At 49.6% G+C, this 26,746-nt stretch overlaps 12 protein-coding genes across 12 annotated transcripts; 5 read left to right on the plus strand and 7 right to left on the minus strand.

Annotated features, from left to right (window-relative positions):
* Window positions 1–61: 61 nt before the first annotated feature.
* Window positions 62–1,156, minus strand: PENARI_c016G01507 (translation initiation factor eIF2 subunit alpha; the record flags this gene model as incomplete). Its single annotated transcript, XM_022633964.1, has 4 exons — window positions 62–539; window positions 592–799; window positions 871–1,015; window positions 1,079–1,156. 4 exons carry the CDS (start codon window positions 1,154–1,156, stop codon window positions 62–64), a joined length of 909 nt encoding a protein of 302 aa, XP_022485942.1.
* Window positions 1,157–1,694: 538 nt separating this feature from the next.
* Window positions 1,695–4,173, plus strand: PENARI_c016G04437 (SulP family inorganic anion transporter; the record flags this gene model as incomplete). Its single annotated transcript, XM_022634029.1, has 4 exons — window positions 1,695–2,152; window positions 2,218–2,847; window positions 2,900–3,419; window positions 3,475–4,173. 4 exons carry the CDS (start codon window positions 1,695–1,697, stop codon window positions 4,171–4,173), a joined length of 2,307 nt encoding a protein of 768 aa, XP_022485929.1.
* A 550-nt stretch (window positions 4,174–4,723) lies between these two features.
* On the minus strand, window positions 4,724–5,719 carry PENARI_c016G10695 (uncharacterized protein; the record flags this gene model as incomplete). Its single annotated transcript, XM_022634168.1, has 1 exon — window positions 4,724–5,719. The coding sequence occupies one exon, from the start codon at window positions 5,717–5,719 to the stop codon at window positions 4,724–4,726; it is 996 nt and encodes a 331-aa protein (XP_022486186.1).
* Window positions 5,720–6,014: 295 nt separating this feature from the next.
* Window positions 6,015–7,361, minus strand: PENARI_c016G08542 (F-box protein; the record flags this gene model as incomplete). The annotated part of the gene is made up of 3 exons (XM_022634130.1): window positions 6,015–6,639; window positions 6,696–7,205; window positions 7,255–7,361. The coding sequence occupies 3 exons, from the start codon at window positions 7,359–7,361 to the stop codon at window positions 6,015–6,017; spliced, it is 1,242 nt and encodes a 413-aa protein (XP_022486083.1).
* A 1,716-nt stretch (window positions 7,362–9,077) lies between these two features.
* PENARI_c016G11453 (oxidoreductase, short chain dehydrogenase/reductase family superfamily) lies at window positions 9,078–9,942 on the plus strand (the record flags this gene model as incomplete). The annotated part of the gene is made up of 3 exons (XM_022634186.1): window positions 9,078–9,672; window positions 9,726–9,822; window positions 9,876–9,942. The coding sequence occupies 3 exons, from the start codon at window positions 9,078–9,080 to the stop codon at window positions 9,940–9,942; spliced, it is 759 nt and encodes a 252-aa protein (XP_022486061.1).
* Window positions 9,943–10,005: 63 nt separating this feature from the next.
* Window positions 10,006–10,575, minus strand: PENARI_c016G01766 (GNAT family N-acetyltransferase; the record flags this gene model as incomplete). The annotated part of the gene is made up of 1 exon (XM_022633968.1): window positions 10,006–10,575. One exon carries the CDS (start codon window positions 10,573–10,575, stop codon window positions 10,006–10,008), a length of 570 nt encoding a protein of 189 aa, XP_022486119.1.
* A 1,824-nt stretch (window positions 10,576–12,399) lies between these two features.
* PENARI_c016G05658 (uncharacterized protein) lies at window positions 12,400–13,927 on the plus strand (the record flags this gene model as incomplete). The annotated part of the gene is made up of 4 exons (XM_022634058.1): window positions 12,400–12,531; window positions 12,586–12,758; window positions 12,920–13,266; window positions 13,317–13,927. 4 exons carry the CDS (start codon window positions 12,400–12,402, stop codon window positions 13,925–13,927), a joined length of 1,263 nt encoding a protein of 420 aa, XP_022486114.1.
* A 513-nt stretch (window positions 13,928–14,440) lies between these two features.
* On the plus strand, window positions 14,441–16,443 carry PENARI_c016G04590 (flavin-containing monooxygenase; the record flags this gene model as incomplete). The annotated part of the gene is made up of 4 exons (XM_022634036.1): window positions 14,441–14,743; window positions 14,793–14,803; window positions 14,856–15,108; window positions 15,160–16,443. 4 exons carry the CDS (start codon window positions 14,441–14,443, stop codon window positions 16,441–16,443), a joined length of 1,851 nt encoding a protein of 616 aa, XP_022486028.1.
* Window positions 16,444–16,788: 345 nt separating this feature from the next.
* On the minus strand, window positions 16,789–18,357 carry PENARI_c016G06376 (sugar porter family MFS transporter; the record flags this gene model as incomplete). Its single annotated transcript, XM_022634079.1, has 3 exons — window positions 16,789–17,726; window positions 17,789–18,238; window positions 18,309–18,357. 3 exons carry the CDS (start codon window positions 18,355–18,357, stop codon window positions 16,789–16,791), a joined length of 1,437 nt encoding a protein of 478 aa, XP_022486095.1.
* Window positions 18,358–18,786: 429 nt separating this feature from the next.
* On the minus strand, window positions 18,787–21,531 carry PENARI_c016G00025 (uncharacterized protein; the record flags this gene model as incomplete). The annotated part of the gene is made up of 1 exon (XM_022633938.1): window positions 18,787–21,531. One exon carries the CDS (start codon window positions 21,529–21,531, stop codon window positions 18,787–18,789), a length of 2,745 nt encoding a protein of 914 aa, XP_022486002.1.
* A 585-nt stretch (window positions 21,532–22,116) lies between these two features.
* PENARI_c016G07229 (LLM class flavin-dependent oxidoreductase) lies at window positions 22,117–23,562 on the minus strand (the record flags this gene model as incomplete). The annotated part of the gene is made up of 1 exon (XM_022634099.1): window positions 22,117–23,562. One exon carries the CDS (start codon window positions 23,560–23,562, stop codon window positions 22,117–22,119), a length of 1,446 nt encoding a protein of 481 aa, XP_022486193.1.
* Window positions 23,563–25,168: 1,606 nt separating this feature from the next.
* PENARI_c016G10362 (slipin family protein) lies at window positions 25,169–26,285 on the plus strand (the record flags this gene model as incomplete). The annotated part of the gene is made up of 3 exons (XM_022634162.1): window positions 25,169–25,337; window positions 25,385–25,502; window positions 25,553–26,285. 3 exons carry the CDS (start codon window positions 25,169–25,171, stop codon window positions 26,283–26,285), a joined length of 1,020 nt encoding a protein of 339 aa, XP_022486043.1.
* Window positions 26,286–26,746: the final 461 nt, after the last annotated feature.

Below are 26,746 nucleotides of genomic sequence, written 5' to 3' on the forward strand. Positions count from 1 at the left end.
TTTTGGATGCCAGCGCCGATCAGCGCTGGATGCCCCTCGACTCAGAAATGTGACCCGTAATTTATTCGGGAACACCCTCGTCGCTCTCTGAGTCGTTCTCGTCACCGCTCACCTGCATGTTCTCGCGTTCACGCTTCTCCATAAGCTCCTGGAGGATCGCATCGTCGTGCTCGGTGACGGCCTTGGGTGCCATCTTCACGGTGCAGTTACCGCCGTTGGCCTTGATACGCTCTCCGATCTTCACGATAGCCTCCTCCAGCATCTGGATGCCGTACTTCTTGTCCAGACATTGACTAGCCAGGACGTAGAGGGGAGGAGCGACCAGCTTGACCTTGATCTGGTTCTCGGGGGTGTTGTCGGCCTCAGCGGTACGGAGGGCATCCTTGACTGCATCGATTCCGTCATAACCAAAGCAGGTAACCTCGATATCGGCACGGACCTTGGTAGGGTGAGGGGTGAGCTTGCTGCTGATGTACTGCTGGATCTCCTTCTTGACGGGTTCGCTGGGGAACGAGATATCTTCCCAGACAGAGGGGTTTCTAAAATTAATCTGTCAGATCGACTCGTGTACATCGAATAAAAAGAACATACGTGATGGAGATCTTGAAGGCATCGTGCGAGTGACCGTATTTCCGGTCCAAGGGCCAGCCGATAGTCTCGTATAGGGTCTCAAGAGGGGTCTGGGTAGCCTCTGCGACGTGGCGCATGATAGAGTGCACAGCCTTGCTCTTGTTGTATCGCTCCTCACACTTGATCACATCCTCTGGCGAGACACGGCGCTTCGACAAATCGATATAACCTTCACATCCAGTCAGTTTTCAGGACTCCCCCAGTTGAATAGTGTAGTCTTGCCTTTCTCCTTATCAACACGGAGGACGATAACGACCTCATTGCGCCCAATACGGATGAGCTTTTGGATAGAGCGAATACGTCTGCGGGAAAGTTCTGAGAGGAGGATCATGCCGTCGATGTTATCGTATTCAAGCAGCTTGACGTATGCGCCCATCTCAGCGATCTAGCTCGGTCGCAAGAAGTTAGTCCTGACTTCGCACGCAAATTATGACCTAGTAATTCGCACCTGCTTGACGTTGACCATGACATAGCTATCCACCTCGGGATACTTGTCCTCGTAGAACCGACAGTTCGTGAGAGACATCTTGGCGGGGTTTCTTTTTTTCTCGGCGAAATCTCAGATGAAGGGACAGGGTATACGGGAGAGTCCAGATGATCAAGTCGATCTCCGGGATGAAGCGAGAGCGAAAGGTCCGAGTAAAAAGACCGAAGTGGGTAAGCGACTTGAATGGAAGCACAATTCACCTGTCTTTGTGGCGGACTCACAAAACCCACATTGTCGGTCACGGGACCTGAGGGCGATTACATCACGTGACTCACCGCTCTCGATCTACAGTTTACCTGGAGGACGAGGCCATCGGATTACAAGTCGAGTAACAGTGGCATCGAATCAAACAGAGTCAGTCAGACCATGCAGTTCATGGTCTCCGACCATGCGGTGTTAGACCTCCGATCGGCCACTCCGTGATAACGCTTTCCCCGCTTATCAGTCCCTAGCGCGCCCTTACTTGACCGACTCCGATCTCCAAGCTCAATCTATTTCTTGCTTTTTGTGAGACCATATGGCGGGCCATTTGGACTCTTTATTTTTACTTTGAATTTATCTTTGTTATTGTTATACAATGTCTGAGACCAGTTCCTTACTCCCCGAGTCCGAAGGGCGTCGGACGCTACGAGACCGCATTGTCGATGCTTTCCGTTCCCCTCAAAATGGACTTGGGATTTCGACAAACCCGAATAATACTGCTCAGCGCTCGACACAAAGCAGAACCGTCACGGGAAACTCGAGCGGGCCGGACGTGAGAACTCGGCTCCTGCAATCCTATCATAGCGCAGATCCCGCATGTGGTGAACGGCGCTGCAGCCATGGGACCTTTTCTCCGCGATTAGAAGATGGGCGGCAATACTACATCGGGGAATCGGGAGATGGTTTTGGATATAATGGACATGGAGGGACTGGTGGCGCGGCCAGTGGCCCTAGAGGGATCGATGACCACCCGGAGTCACGCCCAGGGTCAGAGACTCCATCCCAGATGAAGTCTTCTCTTACCACGCTCTCAATGAATGATACAAAAAAACAGTATGGTGGATTCCAAGTCATTGCTTCGACTTTTTACCCGAATTGGCACTGACAGTTGCTTGCAGATACTTATCCTATTACATTCCTCTTTTCAATTGGGTTGGACAATACCATTGGTCTCTCCTTCGAGGGGATCTCATGGCCGCGTTGACTGTGGCGTCTATCTATATCCCGATGGCCCTTTCTCTAGCATCCAACCTTGCCCATGCGCCACCCATCAGCGGTTTGTACTCGTTTGTGATTCATCCTATGGTTTATGCCATACTAGGCAGCTGTCCCCTATTGGTAGTTGGACCAGAGGCTGCCGGATCCCTTCTCACAGGTGCCATTGTCAAAGCAAGTGTCTTGCAAGGCAATGCAGGCGAGGACGATCCTGCTGCAAATGCTGTGGTCGTAGGAGTTGCTACGGCCATGTCCGGCAGCATGATCCTGGTTGCTGGTTTGACCCGTCTAGGATTCTTAGACAATGTGCTCAGTCGACCATTCCTGAGAGGATTCATCACTGCCATTGGCTTTGTCATTTTTGTAGACCAGCTTATCCCTGAATTGGGTCTCGCGCAACTAGCCAGAGAGTCCAGTATCAGCCACGGTACCAGTGTTGAAAAATTGATTTTCATTGCTCGACATGCTGGACAGGCCCATGGACTTACTGCCATTGTCTCGATTGTTAGCTTTTCTATTATCATGATATTTCGGTATGTATTGTTGATCTCCATGTCACTGTAATGTTCTAACATCGCGCCACAGTACTTTGAAAAAGTGGCTTGTCCCACGCTATCCCCAAGTGATATACTTCCCTGACCGCTTCCTCGTCGTCGCCCTGTCAGCAGTCCTGGCTTGGCACCTTGACTGGGAGTCCAAAGGACTTCAACTTCTTGGGAAAACAGAGATCGGTTCTGGGAAACTTTTCGCCTTCAATTGGCCTTTCCAGTTTGCTCACATGAAACATGTACGGACAGCCATGAGCAAAGCCTTCATCATCGCACTTCTTGGTTTCTTCGAGTCGTCGGTTGCAGCCAAAGGACTGGGCGAAGGCAGCTCCGATGGAATCCAGGGCATGCATATGAGTGCCAATCGCGAGATGGTTGCACTGGGCGTGGCCAATGTCATTGGTGGCTGTTTCCAAGCCCTCCCTGCGTTTGGCGGATACGGACGAAGCAAACTCAGCTCTCAAACAGGAGCTCGCTCGCCTATGACTAGCGTCTTTGTGAGCATCATCACCTTTGTCTGCATCATGGTGCTATTGCCGTATCTTTCCTACCTTCCGGTTAGTCTCAGTTCTACTCCTACGACAATGTTCCGACAATGCTAACTCCCAACAGAAAGCCGTCCTCTGCTCCATGATCTCCGTGGTAGCATACTCTCTAGTAGAAGAATGTCCCTCAGACCTAATGTTCTTCTTTCGCCTCCGTGGCTGGACAGAGATAGTCTTAATGCTCCTGATCTTCACCGCAACAATCTTCTACTCTCTCGAACTAGGCATGGCCCTGGGGATCGGCCTCTCAGTGATAATCCTCATCCGACACGCAACCCAACCACGCATCCAGATTCTAGGCAAAGTGTCTGGCACACCAACACGCTTCGAGAACGCCGAACTACACCCAGAAAGTGTGGAACTAGTCGAAGGCGCCCTGATCGTCAAAGTCCCCGAACCCCTCACATTCGCCAACACAGGCGATCTCAAGAACCGTCTGCGCCGGCTGGAACTCTACGGTTCTAGTCGTGCTCATCCTTCTCTGCCACGGATGCGCGCACCGGAACATAATAAGAATATCATTTTCGACGTCCACGGCGTGACGAGTATTGATGGATCTGGTACCCAGGTTCTCTCGGAGATTGTGCATGCATATTCAGAGCAGCATGTTAGGGTTTTCTTCTGCCGTTTGCCGAATAGCAATGTGTTCAGCATGTTTAAGCGCAGTGGTATTGTTGAGCAGTGTGGTGGTTTGAGCCATTTCGTGCCTAGCGTCGATGAGGCATTACAATTGGCGGAGACTGAGGATCAGACGCAGGAGATTTAGATTCTACTATGCTAGGACTGGAGATAGGTGTATATATGATTCAGATGTGTCTTGTGATATATTGCATTTTGGTACTCTAGACAAAATAGAAGTTGTTGGAGCGTTATCACTTCTTCATCTTAAAGGGAAACTCCAGAGCTTATGCTAGTCAGATTCTTTGGATTTCGTCGAGTTTACAGGTATCACAAATTCCCAGGTTTGAGATAACAGCTTCGCTCTCTCAGATATCCCCTAAATCGGGTTTTCTGACCATGCATGGCCTTTTGTCGACGGGGCCAGCTATCACTTGCAACTGAAGTAGATACAGACGGGTGAACCACATCGTAGTGACAAGAGCAACAATTGAGCGGCTCAACATGCTCTCACAGTTGTGTGTTCGCCGGCGATTGCACTAAATAGACTCCGTATTCGGCAGCGGCATGAAGCCAGAATGCTCAAGAGTCCAAGCAAGTGCTGCTCATGATTTGGATTGAAGCAGTGTCCTGATCTGCGCTCTGGGTTTTCGTAACGTGTCCCAATTTCAAGCTGATACAGCTGACCACCCAGAAGCTCACGTAGCAGCCTGATCTCCAATAACAGCTCTCCGTATGATAGACCGAAGAATCGCCCCGCCGGCTTCGAAAGGAAGCCCAATATCACCCCTATCCCCATCATCCTGATCAGCAGCCACAACAAGCTTCAAGCGCCCCTCGCTACCAAGAACAAAAGCAGCGCAGGCGACCTTGGACAATCGCACATGCTTTTTAGAGACCTGATTCTCAGAAGAATCATCCAAATCCAGCTTCATAGCAAGATGAGTCTCCAGATACTCAGTAAGATTGGCAATGAAAGGACTCTTCAATTTCTGCCGTAAAGTGCGGGATTTTGGCGCAGACCGATCACGCAGGAATCCAGTCAACGAAGCGCGCGACACACTGACATTGAGGGTTTTCAAAGCCGGCGCGATAGATGGTGAAAACGCAAGCGTCAGCTGTAGCTCTTTGATAGCATCTTCGACGGAACCCCGCTCAGCGCGCAAAACATCAACGTACATCTCCAAGCTGGAGCAGAGGAAACCGGAGGATAAGCGGAAATTCGAACAGTAGGTATCGAAATTAGTCGCTAAGAACGAGATGAAGGTTTGCCGTAGCGCAGTGGGGAATCTGGTCAAGAGGAGCGGGAGAGAAGTCGAACCCTCACGGTGATTGGGATCTGATTCCGGCTCGGAGAGCAGAGCAGCCTTGTAGGTTATATGTTCATATTCGAGCGTTACCAGAATCCCAGGGAATGAAGTGCTGGACGACGCATCGCCGCGTGTTGAGATTGGTTGCCAGAGACACTCTTTTAGGGCGCCTGTTCTGGAGAGCGCATCATCATCTGCTGTAGCGGTGCTTGTTTGTAGCCCGGCTAGAGCGTCGCCTGTTAGATGATCGCGGAGACGCGTTGCGTATATTTTTAAGGCGGTCTCGTTTAAGAGGGCCTCGCTGTCTTTCCCATGGTGGAGGGGTGAGACACGATGGAGGGTCCATGAAGTGTTGAATAATTGTCTTGTGTCTGCCTGCTCCATGTTGGAGGTTGGTATGTTCTTCTTTGATTATTGCTCACATGCTATATTTGAGCTTGTTCAATGAAGTTGATACTCGGCGATGTACAGACGCGTGCCGGTGCAAACAGTACAAACAACTATCAAACCCAATTGGGTAATTTCCGAACGGCAGTGAAGAAGGGTTTAAAGGAAGATAATGATAGATGACTTAGATGCAAATGCAATTGGCTTCAATACCGATGTAACTCCAGTGTATCTCCGATAAAAGTCTAGATCCGACGCCGCCAACAACAACACCAACACCGTGTACGTAGTATCATGCTTGCCAACCTCTGGTGCGGTGACAATCCGGACACCCAAAAACAATAGGAATACCGTTCCAAACCCAAACATGCTCAACATCATGAGGAATGGCCCGGCGAGCAGTCAACTCAGCATGAGCAGCGGCAAACCAAATATCCTCGACAGAACTATGCAAGTTCTGCGCGGAGGCACGAGCAAAGACAGCTGAATGCATATGATCCTTTTCGTACATCGTCATGTCATGATAGAAGTTATACATAAAGTCCTTGCGCTGAGTGCGTTGGCTCCCCCCGTCTCCAATCTCCGCGGAGAAAAACTCCACGATGCGCACGAATGGCGCCAGCGTGAGCAATGAGCTTATCCATGAATCGTCCATTACGACTGGTCCCTCGGAGGACATTGTGTATCGTATATATGAAACCAGTAAATGCATGCAGTGGTGTGTCGCGACCAAGGTGGCCGTGTTGGTAAATGGAGGAGTCTGAAGTATTCGGGTCTGTAACTCGCGGTACATCCTCTGTCGGATTTCTAGTGGAAGAGGTACTGGTAGATGACCTGCTTCGTATTTTTGCACGAGCATGTTGGTGTGTTCGCGCCTCGCTGACGCGTATGATTCGAGGAAATAGAGGGTATAGTACCTAGTTCGAGGATAGGTTAGTGATAGTCCTAAGCAAGAATACATGCGCCGTCTTACATGAGAGGTGCGAGGTGGAACCATATGCTAGCTATGCCGCGCTTGACAAGGGCATTGCGTTCGTTTTTCTTCGTAGGGAATGAGGCCCTCATGACCGCGGGTTCGGTCTGCATGAAACGATCAAGGATACGATCCGCGAGATAGTAGCAGAGCCTTGAACAGAGCTTCTGCCGCCGCCGTAGCCCATGCAGGTACTTGAATGTGTAAAGGTGACCACCTCTAGCGCTTTTGAACGGCGGGAACAGGTCGGACAAGAGGACGACGTCGTCCGCTGGATTGCGGGTATAGGTGCGGTCATTGTCAATCGGGGAGGGCAGGGTGCCGTGTCGACGCTGGCGGAGGTATCGGCGGACGATTTCATGCTCGTTGAACGTGAGTAGCTCGCAGAAGGCCTTGCAGACGAGTCTCAGCGGGTGGAAGTCGGTGATGCCGCAATAAGCAAATATGGTGATTTGAATCTCGACCGGGAGGTCCCATGGCGAGGAAGGTGGTAGACCGGTATGATTCAGCCTGAGAGAAGGAATTAGACAGGGAGGGATTCACGCAGCTCCGATCTCACCTTAACTCAGATCCGCGCTTGGGACCGTCCTTGGCGCCCGCCTTCCTCCTGTGGATCGCAGCCCGGACTTTTTGGACAGAGAGGGCGAGTTTGGCAAAGCCAGTCATTCTTGGGCCCTGGCACGCATGAATTGACTGGCTTGTCGCTGGGACTCTCGAGGTCTCGAGTTGGATTAGACTTCTCACTCTTTTTAGATAGCATGACTAAGCCGCGCGTCATTCCAAGTTTTTGTCAGTTTGAGGTATAAGCCGATACATAAGAGACATTTGTGGGCCAGAATAGAGGGAAAGTATTTGTTTAAGCAGTGTGTCTTTGATTTTAATATCAGTCTAATGCTATACCGCAGCTACCTTGGGAAAGACATCCTATCCATACCTAGAGCTAATTTTAGAAGTATGCGTATGCTCTTTGTCACTCTATGGATGTTATCACTTCGTTTCGTACACAACACATGCTCCAATTCTATTCCTTGGTATTTACAACAACTTGTTTAGTATAGTTAATGTTGCCATATATTTGCAGAACTTCAAAGAGCCGAGTTTCCTTGTGTCACACATCTTCCTCAGATATAACTAGTCAAGTACTAGATCACGCTGCATCTAACTAGATCGTCAGGCCTCACCGGACCAGTCCCAAGGCTGCACCGGCATTGTTCAAATAAAAAGGATAGTGTCCAATGGCTTGAGCTTTAATTTCCTAGAGCTAATATCTCCATGACAGTCTCAATCGTACATTATCACCTCACAGCAGACATCAGACAGGGCGAAACTTGATCTCATTGAATGGAAATGCCATGGATACCGTGAAAATGTGAGAATAGAGATTATATTGAGATCAACAACGTGTTGCGTCTGGTCAAAAGACATATTAATTCCGGGTCACGGAGTCCACAGTGATGAGGGTATATCAATCGGGGGGCTGGGAACCGGCTATATGCTCAGTACTGTAGATGTGGACATCAAACCTGGATACATCTATATAACTATTGGTTTTGAGCCAAATATATACCTAGTTTTCTTCAACTTCCTAATTGCCCTGAAACGGATATCCACAATGACCGACGCATATCGAAATACAGACTTTTCTCTCTCGTTACCCGATCGTATACACGCATATTTGGCCTCCGTGGCTAATGATCCCATCTACAACGGCTTCAGCTCTCCTCTACCACAGCAGATCCACGCTGCTAAGTATCAATACCGAGCAACATAAATTACCTACCAATTCACTGTCCGCGACTTTATGTGCAACAAAGATGGCGATCTACACGGTGGAGCGATATCCGCATTCTTCGACACCCTCTTAACTCCACTTCTCTGTTGACCATTGGGCGACCGGGATTCTGGAAAAACTTCGGAGTCAGCCGCTCGCATTCTGTCATTTACATCGGCCTTTTACCGCTCGGAACTACAGTGCAACTGATATGCACGGTGATCAATTCCGGTGGAAAGATGACGACTGTTCGAGCGGAGATGAATGACGAACGGGCCAAAGTATGTGCATGTGTCCACGAGAAATTTGCCGCTCAGAAGATCATGAATGAAGTAAATGAAGATCACTCCTCATACTTAGTCGCTCGACAACAGTTTGTGATGTCTTTCAGTGACCACCGTCAAAGATTCAGGATAAAATGTTAGAAATTATTGAGCAAGGGGATGTCAATCAAGTACGCATGTACCTGTCGTGTTTGTATACTTCCCAAAACGTGATAGAGTAATTACGTCATCGGGGGGAGTAAATGGCGTGACATCTGCAACATCAAAACTTGAACTCCCGAGAAGCTGAAAAGCTCAGAACTGGACCTACACACTATTCACTTCAAGATGTCTAGTATTCTAATCGTTGGAGCCACTCGAGGCCTAGGAGCCTCTCTTCGCGCACTATACTCATCCAAGCCAGGTACCCATGTATATGCAACAGCACGTTCATCAACCCCAGAACCAAGCCCAGGAGTCACCTGGTTAACAGGCGTGGATGTATCCCAACCAGACGTGGGCCAGAAGCTTATCTCGCGACTTCCCTCGGCAAAGCTTTCAACCGTCATCATCTCAGCGGGATACTTCGGGTTCGAAACTTTCGATTCCCCAGACTGGGAGAAGCAAGTGCAGATGTATACCACATCTGCGATTGGTCCTGTCTTTGTGGTGCATAATCTTGTTAAGGCGGGCTTACTAGATCAGGGAAGTAAAGTGATACTGGTTAGCAGTGAGAGCGGGAGTATCACGCTTCGTCATGAGAAAGAGGGCGGAGGCAACTTTGGTCATCATGCTAGTAAGGCGGCTTTGAATATGGTTGGGAAGCTTTTGAGCTTGGATTTGAAGGCTAAGGGGATTGCTGTGGGATTGGTTCATCCTGGGTTTATGCGGACAGAGATGACCAAGGGTGTTGGGTTTGATAAGTATTGGGATGCAGGGGGAGGTAAGTCACCTACTGAGCTACTAAAATGAATCTTGCTAATACATTCTTGATAGCTGTCACGCCAGATGAAGCAGCGCAGTCCCTTGCATCTTTCATCGAAGGGTTTGATATCAACAGGACAGGAGAATTCTGGGCACCGAGAGGGCCAAAGTGAGACATGACCTTTTTCTTTAAGGAAGAACCTCGGCTAATTAAGTTCACAGCGATATTGGCACAGCTGAAGAGGTTCTTGGAAAGAACCTGCCGACGCCTTTGCAGCTGCCATGGTAGAGAGCAATGAAGTTGATCGAAAGGTGTTGCTACCCAGCTCAAATCTAAACAATTCATTCTCAATTATGACTGCGCATGCGGTCTAGCACACATAAATACCAAATCCCTCCCCATATCCTTCCTCTCCTCACGCCCAACAACCTTCACACCAAACATCTTAGCATAGAAACCTTGCATACGCTCATCGTCAGTAAGCAACATAATCCTCCGCAAGTAAGGCATATTCTCTTTCGAAAATGTGGCCGCAACACACCCGACAAGCCAACTCCCTAACCCATGCCCTTGGTAGTGAGGAAGAACGTAAGTATCAGACAAATAAGCAAACGAGCACCCATCTGTAACAACACGAGCAAGTCCAATCTGCTCTGTATCCTCTGGCGATGGAGAGACAGGCTCGTCAGTTTGCGCTGGTTTGGTCCACCGATACACTCCGAAACTCAAGGAGCCGTAGAGCATCTGGGATAGCACATCCTCTGGGAAGGGTTCCTTGACCCAGTAGACGAAATCTTGTTCAAAAGCTGCGTTGACGGCTTTCACTGAGAGATATTTGGGATCTGTTGAGATGAAGAATTCGGGGTCTTCTCGGGTCCATATTTGCGGGCGGAGCCCACTTGTTGGCGGGGCAGAAGACATGCTTGGTTTGAGGGAGGTTGGGTTTCTTCATGTATTGGATGTATCGAGCAGGAATAGCGAGACGGTTGAAATTGAAGAAAGGATGATTGATCAGGGTGTGTAAAAGCTTGGAATGGAGCCCTGGAGTAACATGGCGTTACAAACCCACTCGGACCGTAAGTACCGATTCAAGCGAACTCGCTAACTATATTAATTTTCGCCTTTCTTCGTCATTTTCCAGGCCTTTTTTTAAGTATTTTACATTCGGATTTCACGCCACTCGCCTCGTAACCGCCGTGATAACTCAGATATTTTCGTATATGAGCTACATTGGGGTCTCGTAGGGGGTTATCCGTACCGACCGGCTTTCGTATTTCTTCATATTCCCCAGGATCACCCCGCACCGTTAAATATTACTTCTGTATGCTAACCAAGATGTTCAGTCTGACGATGAATAACGCCTGCACCGGACAGCCGTGGGTTAGATGAGCGCTCGCATTTACACTTCATGCACTTGCCGCCGAGCTTCCATCCCAAGAATGGCATGATGCAGCATATGAAAAGCTCTCTACCTGGACCAGAGATTATTGTCAAGAATCCGTCACCATTCGTGTACCAACCATCCTGAAAACCTTTCCAGAGACCATATACTACGCGTTCCCGAAGTCGGAAGCCCGATCAATCAACGCGGATCGTAATGCCGTACTGTACTATAGCATGCATCCGCGGCATAGCCAAAGGGGGATCTGTAGATAGAGACAGCCCGAATGTCAGCGAACACGGCAAAAAGCGTCTTTATCAGTCTACGGGAGTTCACATGCAGGGTAAATAGCCGACTCCAGCGACATCGAAATGAAGGATTCGAACAACTGCACATCCGCAGCCGGACGGGTTTATCCTCAAAGCGACTTCATTATCTCACGGGTACGCTGTGGTTATCAAAGCTACACGACCGAGAAAGAACATTATATTCGGGCCGAAATCGATGCCTATTCCCGCCTTGGCAGTTTATAGTGGTACCAAATCCCCGTCTATGTGGGACACTTCGAACCTCGCGTAGCGTAGTGGTATTATGGCCAGGAAATGGCCCACATGATGATTCTGAGCTGGTCTAGGATCCCATTCAACAGATCAACGAGGAAAATTCAAGCTTTCTACGGCAAGCGCGAGAACGTTTTGGAAACTCTTCGATCACATGGAGTTGTTCACGGCAATAATCACTGGCGTAGCATGCTATGGAATGAATAAGTGGGTGTTTAGTTGTGATTGACCTGGAGGATGTGAAGTGGTTGGAGAGTTCGCCCCTTGGGTCGACATCTAAGAATTACTTGGGAAAGAATCGCTTAGGGCAAAAAGATAGCCAGGCGCCTCTGCCAGCGTCGAATCTTTCGTGATAGGATTTTCTTGGCCGTTTCTAGCTCTTATATTTGGTTCTGCATTTGCAGTGCCAAGAATTTGATGGTGTCATTTTAACCAAATGGGAGTCATTTGAACACTACACTTCTTTTGACGATTCATCATATTTGTGGACCATTATGTGATCTTAAACTCAGTGTTCATAGGACACGCCCCCACGCTTAGAGTAAAGATCGATAAGAGGACCCATTTTGGACGATACTTCACACCAAGCTGCCTTGTTTTGCGTCTGCTGTTGTTAGGTAGATGTTATCTATGTTGAATCTGTTGTATGCACCTAGGCGAATGTGGGGGTCTGCAGACAGCAGACTTAATCAGAATATCGCGACTATTATGGGCCCTGACGTGCTATTTCTCTCTCGAATATAAACTAACTAGTAGGGCCTCTCCCTGGTACCATAATTGCGACAGGAACCTCCCATCTCTACCATGGCTTTCGATCGAGTAAAAAGAGCTTACAGGTCATGCCTTCTGCAGATTATTGTAGTAGGGTTGGTCGCCTTTTGCGAGCCGGGAATCTGGACTGCCCTTAACAACCTTGGAGCCGGAGGTAACGCTAGTGTAAGTCACTTCCAAGTATTGAAGCTCTGCAGAAATATCGCTGACTCTACCTAGCCTTTGCTGAACAACGCCGCGAATGCATTGACATATGGATTGATGTCAGTGGGCTGCTTTCTTGCTGGCGGTGTCACCAACAAAATCAGTGCGAAATGGACCTTGTTCATCGGAGCGGCATTTTACACTCCTTATGCGGCCGGTCTATACTGCAACAACCGCTATGGCAATGAGTGGTTTCTTTTGCTTGGGGCGGGTCTCTGTGGAGTGGGAGCATCTCTTCTATGGGCCAGTGAGGCTGCCATTGCGGTTGGATACCCGGAGGAGGAGAAACGGGGACGGCAAGTGGAAATTATCAAGCAACTTTTTTTGATTGAACTGACCATTATATTAGATACGTTGGAATCTGGATGGGTATCCGGCAGCTGGGACCGCTCGTTGGTGGTGCGATATCCCTCGCGCTCAATGTCAATACTGCACATGTCGGCAAGGTCACCTACACAACATACCTAGGGCTTGTTGCCATTTCATCCCTTGGAGCTCCATTTGCGTTATTGTTGTCACAACCACAGGATGTGATCCGAAGTAATGGCACCAAGATCCCTTACATGAAGAAAACGACGTTCGCTATTGAGTTTCGCGCTATCTGGAAGCAATTGAGGAATAAGTATATGCTATTACTTATTCCGGTCTTTCTCGCTGGACAGTTTGGCACAACTTACCAAGGAAACTATTTGACATGTACGGCTTCTGATGTCCTTCTTCTCGATGATATCGCTGACAGAAATTAGCATATTTCACTGTTCGCTCCAGAGCGCTTGCATCTTTCCTGACAGCTGTGGTTGGCGCCTCAGCCAATATATTGACGGGAGTAATTCTCGATCTGAATCATGTGTCAAGAGAAGCTAGATCTAAGGGCATGTACATTTTCGTCCTTGTCTTTGTCACAGCAGCTTGGATCTGGAATGCCACCACAGAGGTGAAACTTTCCCGCATGGCTGAAGCACCCGCGTTTGACCTGGGAGATGGCCCCTTCTTCAACTCGGCTTTCGCGGTCTACCTTTTCTTCAAGTTCTTCTATGAGGTGCTGCAAACTTATATCTATTGGTTGATGGCCGAGATCAAAGGGGCACAGGGAGACGGCGATATCGCGAGAACAACGGGCATTCTGAGATCGTGGGAGTCCATTGGTAGCACCATTGCCTACGCTGTGGGCGCAACTCACTGGCCTAACCTGAACCAGATGGCATTGGGCTTCGCACTGTGGGGGTTCACAATCCCATTCACGATTCTCGCGGTCTTCGGCCGTTGGAATCAATCTGAGGCGCAGACGGAGGAGCAGTCCGACAGTAGCAGCCTCGAGGCCCAAAGGGTGATTATCAATCCTGAAGGGAAGGACTAAGATAAATTTCACTTTAGATAATTAGATACGGCGCTAGATAGACAATTGCATTAGATAAAATAGGGGGAAAAAAGAAGCTGAAAGATGAAATGGAGAAAACTTTACATAGATTGAAAGATCAGCCCTGAGAGCAGTCTCGGGCCCCTCAGAGCGGTTAACTTAGTGCTTCAGCCGGTTTGCCTAACATGTGCATATACAAGTCGGCCGAGACAATAGAGGATTATATAATGTAAATTGATGGCGACGAGAGTGGGGAGAATGTTGAGATCCCCCGCACGTCATCAGGCACCGCGATGGTGTGAATCTCGCCAATGAAATGCCGCAGATATCGCAACTGCGAGTATGCGACAGCGCAGTTATCAGATGCGAAGGGGAACATGCTGGATTCGTGTGAAACGCTGCGAATGACGTGCAGGTACAAGCGGGGTGAATTCACCTACAAGAAGTCGACATGTCCGAGTCACCCATGACCACTCTCATTACACACACATACTGAGTACTCGTATACGTATCATGGCTCTCGTGGATACTCCAGTCGGGGATGTCCCCTTCTCGAATATTAGACATGTTCCCGAATCAATCCGGGGTAACCCCGACGTGAAGGGCGCGACTACCGTGACAGTGGACAGCGAGGTGAACACCTCACCGGAGGAAAAGAACTCCACGTTCCAGCTGGAGGAGCACCCAGTTGATGAAGTGAGGCCCATCAAGGTGGGTATTATTGGAGCAGGCCTGGCAGGGATTACAGCAGGAGTGATGCTACCAGCGAAGCTGCCTGGACTTGATCTGCGGATCTATGATAAGAATGCCGATGTGGTATGTTACTTTATTACTTGCTCTCTACATAAGCTAACAGTGCTAATAGGGCGGAACATGGTATATCTTCTGTCTTTTTAGCAGAGGAGCAAGTTGCTAACCCGTTAAACAGGTTTGAGAATACATACCCGGGTGTTCGTTGTGACATTCCTGCACATGTCTACCAGTCCAATATCACGCCGAATACCCAATGGACGGAAGAGTTTGCCCAGGGAAAGGAGATTAGAGACTACTGGCAAGGAGTTGCACGCAAGCACAATGTCTACCAGTATCTTCGCGCAGGGCAGAAAGTACAAAAGGCTGAATGGAATCCCGAGAAAGGAAAGTGGAAAGTTACCATTGAGCACGTCGATGGGTCGAACAAGGTAGGAAATGCTACCTGGTAGTATTGAGGAAACAGCACTAACATGAAACAGGTCTATGAAGAAGAATTGGACGTCGTGATCAACGCCATTGGCCATTTCAATGCCTGGAAACTACCCGACTACGAGGGAATTGACAACTACAAAGGGGGACTATTCCACTCTTCCAACTGGGATCCCAATGTCGACCTGAAAGGAAAGCGAGTGGCTCTCATCGGCAACGGCGCTTCTGGCTTGCAGGTTCTCCCATCAATCCAGCCGCTCGCTAGTCATGTCGACCATTACGCCCGGAACCCAACCTGGATTGCGGATTCATTCAGCAGCGGAAACGTCGGAGTCCGCCGGCTGGAGCCAAATCTATTCTCCGAGTCCCAACTGGAGACATTCAAAGACCCCAAAGCATACCTGGAGTACCGACGCGACGTCGAAAAAGGCTACTTCCAACGCTTCGGGGCAATCTTCAAAGACACACCGGAGAACCACGCTCTAAAAGAGAAATGGACCAACTTAATGCTCCAACGCATCAAAGACAAACCCGAACTAGGAGAAAAGATCGTCCCCGACTTCCCACCCAACTGCCGCCGCCCAACACCAGGACCAGGCTACCTCGAAGCCCTATCCCAACCCAACGTCAGCTACATCCAAACCAAAATCAAGCGCTTCACCCCAACAGGCATCGTCACAGAAGACGGCACAGAACGACAAGTAGACATAACAATCTGCGCAACAGGAGCAAACATAGACCACGCACCCCCTTTTTCAATAATCGCCAACGGGATCGACCTAAAAACTGCCTGGAAGCGCAACGGCCATTTCGGCTTCCCATACTCCTACCTCGGCTTCGCAACACCAGGCTTCCCAAACCTCCTCTGGCTCGGTGGGCCCTACTCCTCAGGCCACAGCGGCACAGTACCCAACAGCGTCGAAAACCAAGTAACATACATCGCGAAAGTACTCCGCAAACTCCGCAGTCAGGGCATCAAATCAATGGCGCCATCCAAGGCAGCAGCGGATGACTTCGTCGAATACTGCGACAATTTCTACCCGCGGACTGTCTGGTCGGCGAATTGTAGCTCGTGGTATAATGGTGGCAAACCGGGGTCCAGGATTCATGGGTTATTCCCTGGCAGTGCGTCGCATGCGAATTATATTCGGAGGGATCCGCGCTGGGAGGATTGGGAGTATTCTTATGTTAATGCTAGTGGGAATCGGTTTGCTTGGTTTGGGAATGGGTGGACTACTAAGGAGATCACGCCTGGTGCGGAGTTGACGCCGCATTTGCGGTTACCGGAGGAGCTGGATTTGAGGTCTTATATGGAGGGTTGGTGGGATGTGTAACTTGGGTGGATATGAGATAGATTTGGTCTGAGATACAAGAACAAAGAAATAACCGTATTGATTCTTATAGTTTGTTCAAACAAGTTAACGAGCAACATCAATATCGCAGTCGCTTGGATAGATGCAGCGCTCGAGTATATGGCAACAAAGAAGATCAGATCGCGTTGCCATTTCGACAGACCTGTCGGTTATAGACTATGTAGGTGGCTCTTTTGTACGATGTCGCGGAAGGAGTGGCTATAGTGAAATAATTAATATTGAATACATTGGCATATAGGACAATAACAGTCGTAGGACTCTCCACACATCATCATCAAAGTCAAGCAAGCAGTCAACATGATTCGCTCACTTGCTAGCATGTTCCACCACTTCAACAGTCTCCTTCTCGTTCTCAAGACCAGCCGGTGCCTCATCCCCAAACAGGATATCCATCTGTTCCAACGTCTTACCCCTCGTCTCGGGGAAGAAGAAGATATAAGACAACATAGCGACCAAATTAAAAACAAAGAAGACATAGAAATAGCGGAACCCAATAGTCGACAGCGCATTAGGCGAGAACTGCGCAAAGACCAAATTAATAGTCCAATTCGTGAACGTGGTAATAGAGTTACCCTGGTTGCGGACATCAACGGGGAAAATCTCAGCAGGGTAAACCCAAGAGATGATACCGACGAATGTATAGAAGAAACTAAACACGAAGTTCATGGCGACCATAGCCCGAAGCTGGTTCGTATTTTCTTCATTGAAATGCTGCGACATGGCAGCATTGCAGACGAGTGCAGCAGCCATACCCGCAGCCGAGAAGATGAGCGGCTTGATACGGCCGACACGCTCAAGAGCCCAGAGACCACCTGTGCAATAGACGATTGACAGTGCACCGCTGATACCGATGATCATGAGGGAAGTCTGGGTGTCGATTCCGAGGGAAGAGTAGATACGTGTGCCGTAGTAGTTGATCACGTTGATACCGGATAGAGGGCCAAAGGCTTGCACAGCACAGCCGAGGATGAGACGGCGGCGCCAGGATGGTTTGCGGAGGATGGTTGTCCAGGAGATCTTGGTCTGAGCGCGCTCTGCTTGGATTGTCTCGCGGATTTCTTGGAATTCGAGCTCGATGTACTGTGTTTTCTCCGGGGTGCCGTCGCCGTGGAGGTTCTGGAGGGCGGCGAGGGCTTCCTCGTGGCGGTCTTTTTCCATCAGCCAGCGGGGGGATTCGTTTAGGAATAGGACTCCACTGATGAGGGCTAAACCGGGGACACATTGGAAAGCGAGAGGAAAGCGCCCTAGAGATGGATGTCAGCATGAAAGGCGATACGGTACAGTCATAACGGCTAGAAGCACTTACACTGGAACTCAGTTTCATTGAAAGAACACCCATAACCCAACCATTGCGCAACCAAGAAACCCCAACTCAGCATCCACTGCAACAATCCAGACATCATACCTCTGGATGAAGACTCGGCAATCTCACCGGCATACATGGGGATAACCGAAGTGAGCATACCAACAGCAGCGCCGGCAATAAAGCGGCCGATAATGAGCATAACCATATTAACGGCGCCAGCCTGCAACGCACATCCAAAGCAGGAGATACAGGCACCAGTGAAGACAGACCATTTACGGCCGAGTCGGTCACCGGTGAAGATGTTGATGATTGTTCCTAGGATGGCGCCGCCTTGGAAGGCTGAGACGATTCCGCCGGTTACTGTGTCGCTGGGGTTGGAGAAGTATTTTATGAATTGGGTTTGGCCAATTGTTGAGGTGATGATACCGCTGTCATAGCCAAAGAGGAAACCTGGGGTTGTTAGCTTTGATTCTTTGTGTTTATAGTTATAGACTGGATTGGATTGGGGTGTGTGGTTTACCTCCAGTGGCTAGGAACACGGCCGTTAACAAGGTCTTAAGATTAGGCATGGTGTAGAATAATGCTATGGTAGAACCACTTCACAGTCTGGGGATATACCCCGTGGGGATCGACGTTATATAGACATCCAACAGGAGGGTATAAAGACTCTAGCCTTGGCATGACCCATACCCGGGGTGTGGCCCAACGGGTTTTCCGGGTTTCGCCACGGCGAAGCGAGATTCAAGCACAGACTTTCGGTCTGATCTTTCCCGAAGACGGAGACTAGCTGGAATAAGCTCTTAAGGTGTTAGTCGGTGATTGTTGCCGGTATGTTTATGGTTGTGGGGGTGGAGCATATGCCATTCTGGGGAGTCCTTCATGACTGGTATTTTCTTATTTTCTTCCCGGAATGTGGAGATGCGGGATTAAGCGAGTGCGATTCGGGATATCTCGGTGTCAAATTCCATGATTCTAATATATTCCATTTCGGGATACATCTATAGTTGAATGTTTACGGTATACAATCCATGGGTAAGCGTTAGGTCCGCTCCCTCCACGGCAATTCTCTTTTCCTTCTTCTGACCATACTCGGCTTTCTTCATATCACCCGGTAGTCTAACAGTAGCTGTCGTTCCAAAGGGCACAGTAAGACTCAATGTCACAGAGGTCTCGGAGCGGGTGTACTCAATATCAATTAATCCATAAGGACAATCAACCGACCCCTTCACATGCTCAAACTCGGAGTTATAAGGAGGATCAATCTCGAAAGTGCGGTATGCATCCGAAATAGGCTTCAGGCCTAGAACAGCAGCGTAGAACCACTCATAGATTGTGCCCAGCATATCATGACATTTACTCCGGCATTCATCCTGCCAAAATTCAAGCAAAGTAGTCTCACCGCGGCGGAGGAAACGCATGTAGGATGGATGTTCTTCCTGTCTAGCCATTTGCAATACGAGATCAGGTCGCTTGGCATCAGCCAGAGTATTGAAGAGGAAACGGAGGCCAATTTCACCAGCGCGGATCTTGCCGTCTGATACATCGTCCAGAAATGCGGCCATCACATCATTGTGGTGCTCGGCAGGCACAAGGCCAAATTGCAGAGCCATTGCTTGTGCGATGGCATCACGGTCTCGCTCGGGGTAGTTGTCGAGCGAGGTGTAATACGCGTAGGGACGAGATGGGTCATCAGTCACCAGGAGGTGGCGGTTGTAGGTGGCATAGACGCGTGCAGCCCATTGATTGAATTTCTCGGCTTCTTCGTGTTTTCCGAGCTCGCGAGCCATCATCTCAACGCATTGGAGGCAGCGGTAGTAAATGGCCGTTTCAATGTTGGCTTGGTTGTTGCCGAATGCAATGCCTCGGCCCCAGTCGCCAAGACCGTGCTCGATCAATCCACCTTTGCGCTCTTTGGTCTGCATGTAGTCCATATATCGGACAGCAGCTGGGTACACCTTTGGAATCACATGTGTAGATCCGTAGTACTGTCGTAGCATATCAGGAAGCAGACACAAGGCACAGCCCCAGGTGATAGTATCGTGCAGTGGACCACACATATAGCGGATCTCAGGTGCCATTGTTGGCACAAGACCACTAGGCTCCTGGGTGTCCAGGATGTCATCAAGAATCTTGGTGTACAAGGACTCCATATCGCGGATGTACTGTGTGGCGGGAGCCAGCAGGTGAGTGACTTCCAGCCAGCCGAATTTCTCGATCTGAGGACAATCCGTGTGGTAACTAAAAAGATTACTGGCGAATGACCAGTAGAGAGCGTTGAGCAATGTATTTACATCTTCTTTGTCGGTTTTGATCGTTCCGAGCTTTCTGGCGGCAGACGAGATGTGACGACCAACTGCAGAATGAATGACTGGCAATTGATCACCCACTTCCAACGATACGCCCTCCACCTGAATGTATCTAGCACTGGTGAAGCTGAAGTCTGGCTCCCAGATCTCAGGTTTCCCAGTGCCAGCCAAGAAGATCCGGGAGAAGACACCCGTCTCAAATTCCTTGAATAGAGGATCAGGCATCAGAACGGTGCCATCTTCTCCTACAGTCTCGGAGTATCGAACAATAATTTCTGAACCTGCGGGGCCTTCCACTGCGATTTTGACCATGGTTGATGCATTCTGGCCGAGGTCGTAACAGACAGTCCCTTTCTTGGGACTATATGTTCTAACCGGCTCAAATGTCTCATGAAGTACAACCGGAGGCTGAGTCTGGTAATAAATCTGACCTCTGGGTCCAGTGAGAGGCTTGACTGGTGCCCATGCCGCGTCATTGAATTCAGCACAGTCCCAGCTTGAGGGATAAAGGCGCCGGTCATGCGTTTCAGATGCATAGATATTGGCCAAGGTGGTGGCACTCTTCCTGACTTTCCACGAAGCATCCGAGATGAGAACAGTATGCTCTCCATCCTCGTCAAAAAGATGCAACTCGCCAAAGAAGCAAAGCTCATTCCCGTACCGAACATACGTGTTGTCCTCGTACATCGGCCAGAAGAAACGATCATCGCCCTTGTCTCCGGCGTAGAAACCGTTGCCCAGGTGAACGCCCAGGGCATTTTGCCCTGCAGCAAGCTGGTCTGTCACATCATAAGAAGTGAATTGGACTCGACGGTGGTAGTTGGTCCAGCCAGGATCAAGGCGATGGTCCGAAGCAGCCTGGCCATTAACAGTCATGTTGAAATGGCCAAGACCAGATGCAAACAGAATTGCCCTCGCGGGGCGTCGCGCCAGTTCAAAGGATTTGCGGAGGTAAATCGGCTTGTCGCCTCCATCACCAATCCAAACCGCTTTCCAGCGATTTGCCTCGTCCTCGAACCAGGATCGGAAAATCAGACTGGTGTGAGGCATGTAGGTCTGGTTCATGCTATACGGTGGCAAAAGATGAGACCTCGGATAGGCTGTGAAAAAGTGGTTGACCGCACTGTGGTAGGGATTTCCAGCCTGATCCCACACTATGACCTTCCAAAAATGACTGCAGGTAGATTGGAACCCGTTGGTGGTGTTGCAGATGATGTTTCTTTGTTCATTGCTCTCGACTCGCTGAGAGTCCCAAACTGTAGAGCAGTCCGGACTATCTGACTCGAGAGATTTGGCGTCTGTCGTCACGACAATGCGATACGCGACTTGAACAGCATCTCGTTCGTTGCTCTCAATCGCCCAGTAGAAGCGGATCTCATCAGTATCAATTCCAAGGACTTCATGGAAACCGTGAATACCACAGCGAGAGATCTGCATGGTGTAGAATTATCCTCGAGAGTGAACAAATAAACACAACTCAAGTCAAGTCAAGTGTCAAAAGCAAATATCAAATCACCCATGGCCAGAAAGCCGCCAGCCTAGGCCGAAAGCATCGGGTTTTCCGATTGGAAAAAGTTTGACAAAACAAATAAAACCTCGCTCTTCTCTACACCGAGAAACCCCGCAAACGGGCCCCAGTATCAGACGGTGCCATGGGGGAAAAAAGTGAAGTCGGTCACTGACCCATGCAAAGGATGGAGAACCGGCGGCGACTCGCCAATCAGAGCCTGAAAACGCCGCAGAAGTGGAGAAAGTTGTATAGACGAATGTTAGCGCTTCGGCCACGCTAACAAATTCGGTGACTCGGCCACGGCCAGATTGTGTGGAGCCGAGGAGGCAGTTGAGTCGGGTAAGAGTTGTGAATACGAGGATTCTCGGCAGGAACAGTTGGTGAACTCCCGTCTGCGTAGCTGACTACATTCACGGCTGTGGGGTGGACTAACCCTAACTACTTGTAACGACTTGTACTGAAATGAACATAACTTATTAATCGAAGCTAACTTGTTCTTAAGTCTGAGCTACCTAATTAGACTCCAATGAATATGGAGGCACTTCCTGGCCCTCTTTCCAGAAATACTTGGCTCCAGGATGCGCATCAGGGAGTCTCGCCTGGCCCTTCTTGCCATACATATTCTCCCGGAAAGTCCCTCCCTTGACCGCATAATCAGACCAGAACAACCCACGACGCTGCAACTCAGGCAATAATAACCGAATAACATCATCAAACGTATCCGGCAAACTAGCATAACTCAAGTTGAACCCATCAACATCACCAACACTAACCCACCGCTCCAACTCATCCGCAACAGTCTTCACACTTCCAATAATCTTGACCCCATTCCCACCAAGAACCAAATATTCCGCAATAGTCTTCTTATCCCACTTCTGACCCTCAGTCCCAGGAACAGTACTCGCCCAGTGATTTACCATACTCCGCACAGCAGGCAACTCCACAAACCGGAAATCCTGATCATCATCATACGTCGACAAATCATACCCCGTCCAGCCACCAAACAGAGCAAGCGCACCCTCCCGATCACCATACGTCTTCAACTCATCAAACTTGGCCTGCGCGGCTTCATCCGTCTCAGCAACAATGACCAACGCCCCGGCCACAATCTTGATATCCTGTGGATTCCGGCCCAGCTCGGCAGCCTGCTGCCGAATACTATCAACAGAGGGCCGAACAAGCTCCGGCTTCTGCGCATGCAGGAAAACAGCCTCGGCATGCTTCGCTGCAAAGGCCTTGCCAGCAGTGGATGTTCCCGCCTGAAGGATAAACGGCGTGCGCTGAGGACTGGGCTCACACAGATGCGGACCGGGAACTTGGAAGTATTTTCCCTTGTGGTTGATCTGACGGACTCCCTTTGGGTCGGCGTACGGCTGGCTCTGGGAACCACCTTTTCCGAACGTCACAGCGTCGTCCCTCCACGACGCTTCCCACAGTTTGTACGTGACATCCAGGTATTCATCCGCAATGCGGTACCGCTCATCGTGCTCGACCTGCGTATCCAACCCGAAATTCCTCGCTGCCGAATCCAGATACGAGGTAACAATATTCCAACCAACGCGACCATTACTGAGATGATCAACCGTGGAGAATCGCCTTGCCAGTGCATAGGGGGCGTCATATGTCGTCGACGCGGTAACGCCGAACCCAATATTCTCCGTCGCGGCCGCCATGGCAGGGATACTATAGAGTGGATCATTGATTGGGAACTGGGCACCGGCCGGAATGGTAGGATCGAGGTTCGCAGGTCCCCTGTAGACATCGTAACCACCTAGGACATCGGCGAAGAAGATGGCGTGGAACTTTGCGTCTTCGAGTTTCTTTGCGAGGGCGATCCAGTGCTTGATGTTTTTGTAGTCGGCACCTTGGTCTGTTGGGTAGCGGAATAGACCTGGATTTAGGTGGCTTGGCGATTGCATTGCAAAGGCGTTGATTATGAGTTGTTTCTTTTCGGTCATTTTGGATGTATGTCCCGGTTAGGGCTTGGTTTGGGAGTGGAGGGTGGAGGGAGGAGGGAGGATAGAATAAGAATTGAAGAATCAATTGCAATTGCACTTGCAATACTGCAGATGAGGGGCATTTCATATATTTATTGTACTCGGTACCTGCATGTCACTTCAACCCCGCGCATATTGCACCAGAAGACGTGAACTTGGAGTCTGATGGCGTCAGCAGTGGAGTGGCCAATGTTAGGACTTACTAACACATTTTGATAGGATTAATACGGAGCATTTGTTAGTAACTGCTCGGATGTCTGTTCTCTCGTGCGAGTGCATGTCGTGATATCTCGACTGTGGGGAGTTTGGCGTAGGATTGTCTTGTTGAGGACTAGTGCTAACCCACGTGCTATGTGGTGATTTCTATTGATATTTGTTGAGTTATAACTGAAAGCTGTCAGTTTCTTGTAGAAAGCCTTTTTAGTGCATACAATATCGAAACATTGTTATTGTTTTTCTATGTGGTAGGGTAGGCATTAGGCATACCGTGACTGTGCAGGTGTATATATATCTTCCAGGCCGCACGCCGACTTGGGCCACCAATTCAAACAGGCTGGAATTGCAGTAATATGGAAATAGTACGTTAAGAGAAAAAAAAGGGAAATGTTGTACTAGAAACCGTGATAATAACTATATCCTCGGTCGGAGATAAATAAAAAAATAAAACAAAAAAGAAATGTGCATCATCCGTGAATCGAACACGGGCCTCGTCGATGGCAACGACGAATTCTACCACTAGACCAATGATGCTAGTTGATACATTGTTGGCCACTAATCTGCTATATAGACCAAAAACACCCATGTCCTTCATAGGAGGCTATGACTCTCATAAGTATGTTGTCTATTCCATGAGCACCTTGGATGGTCCAATATTATACTCATACCTCAGTGAGTTGCCCGACATATACACAGCCCCGACAACTACAAAGGTACCCAAACTTCTGTGTCCAGCACTGCCTCGCCAATACGATGATCCCGCCCGAGAACCAAGAGCGCGGGCCAATGGATGATGACAAACGAGTCACAAGCACCAGGTGGCGTGAGCTATAGAGCGGTTACCCGATGTAGCTCGTTCTCGCGCTCGCGTTCGGAGAAACGTGGATTGCCCGAAATCTGCCTTGTTCCCCCTGCGCCCTTGCGCCCTGGTGGGCTGGTGGGCCGCTAGAAGACATCTGGAAAGTGGCATGACAATGCCGAGATATTTACAATGTACATCGGAATGTGCATACCAATAGGGTAATAGGGAATAGGAATGGAAGGATCAAAGGTATACTAGTTACTCTCTAGATACATGTATAGGCGTAGATAACTAAACTTATAAGTTCACGTTAACTTAGTATTTCCTGTATAGGAAGTAGGTGAATGAGTCCATGACGACGACTCGGATAATCGGCTGCGGAGAGAACTCAGCCCTGAGGCTGAGGTTAATTATTCTCCACTGCGGAGTGCAGCTCCAAGGGTGCCCGGGTTATTTACTTGGCCTTGACGTTGCATTTAAACCCTGTGATCCCCTCCTTCCCTCTTCCCTCTATCCTCAACCTCCCAACTTCTCAACTCACTATACACCATGTCTACAAACGGCGCCGGTGCGAGCAAGGCCCCAGAGAACCCCCATGGCCCCCAGCACCTGATCAATGTCCAGCCTGCCCGCATGGGTGATCTGCAGCCTAAATACGCTGCACGGATTCAACACGATGATGACAACCCCGATGCCCACGGCTGGTATGCTGGCATGAGTAAGTTTGCGTCAATCTCCGTTTTATTCGCATCTAATCCTCCCTAGTTCACAGCTTGGGTGATTGTATCGGTTTCTTCGGAGCTATTCCCTGCTGTATCTGCTGCCCCAACCCCTTCAAGCCCGTCGACCAAGGCGCGGTCGGTCTCGTCTCGCGATTCGGACGGTAAGCTATAACCAAGTCGCCATTGTCGAACTATCACTGATATTTCTTAGCTTCGAGCGAGCAGTCGATCCCGGCCTGGTCAAGGTCAACCCCCTCAGCGAGCACATCATCACAGTCGATGTCAAGATCCAGATCGTCGAAGTGCCCCGCCAGGTCTGCATGACCAAGGATAACGTGACCCTCAACCTGACATCGGTCATCTACTACGCAGTCGTCTCCCCTCACAAGGCTGCCTTTGGTATCAGCAACGTCAGACAAGCGCTCATCGAGCGTACCCAAACCACCCTGCGCCATGTGATCGGCGCCCGCGTCCTCCAGGACGTGATCGAGCGTCGCGAGGAGATCGCGCAGTCGACATCGGAGATTATCGAAGAAGTCGCCGCCGGCTGGGGTGTGCAGGTCGAGTCCATGCTCATCAAAGATATCATCTTCAGCAGCGACCTGCAGGATTCACTCTCCATGGCCGCACAGTCCAAGCGAATCGGTGAGAGCAAGGTCATCGCCGCTCGTGCTGAAGTCGAATCTGCCAAGTTGATGCGCCAGGCTGCCGATATTCTGTCCTCTGCTCCTGCTATGCAGATCCGATACCTCGAGGCCATGCAAGCCATGGCGAAGACTGCCAACAGCAAGGTTATCTTCTTGCCTGCCACGAACCAGACCGTGCAGAGCCAGCTCATCGCTGCCGACAACGCCGGCGAAGGCCCGAGCAACTACGGCGCTACATCCCAGGCCGATGATGGGTTCCAGCGTGCGATGAACGCCCGCGTTGTTGAGGACATCTAGTGGACATATGTCTCCGCTAATTAATTGGTCAATAACCTTTCGACAAGAAGATATGACCTTGCCTTTTGATCTATGTTGTCCCAAGCAGATGCCTGACATGGAGTTTCTATGTTATGTTTCTGCTTTGGGCTTTACTGTTTCTGTATTATGGCTGGACGCGACTGGATCTATGAAGATACCCACCTTCTTTTTGATGCTCTTGCAGCACTTTAATGACTCTCTGGCTACATGCTTCGGTGCTTTCTAACCAAGTTAGTATAATGCAAATTCAAATGCGATTTTTGTACTTGTTTCTTTTAGACTGCCATACTAGATACAAAGAGATTAAAAAAATTAAGTCTGCAGAGCTAAGACCTTTTCCATCCGGTAGATCGAGATCTATCAGCAAGATACAAGGAAGTCAAGATAACTCGCTATACGCCGGCTACCGTAAATAGATAGCTTAAAATAGCTAGTCAGTC

Source organism: Penicillium arizonense (genome assembly GCF_001773325.1).
Source record: "Penicillium arizonense strain CBS 141311 chromosome Unknown PENARI_contig016, whole genome shotgun sequence".
NCBI classification, from domain to species: Eukaryota; Fungi; Ascomycota; class Eurotiomycetes; order Eurotiales; family Aspergillaceae; genus Penicillium; species Penicillium arizonense.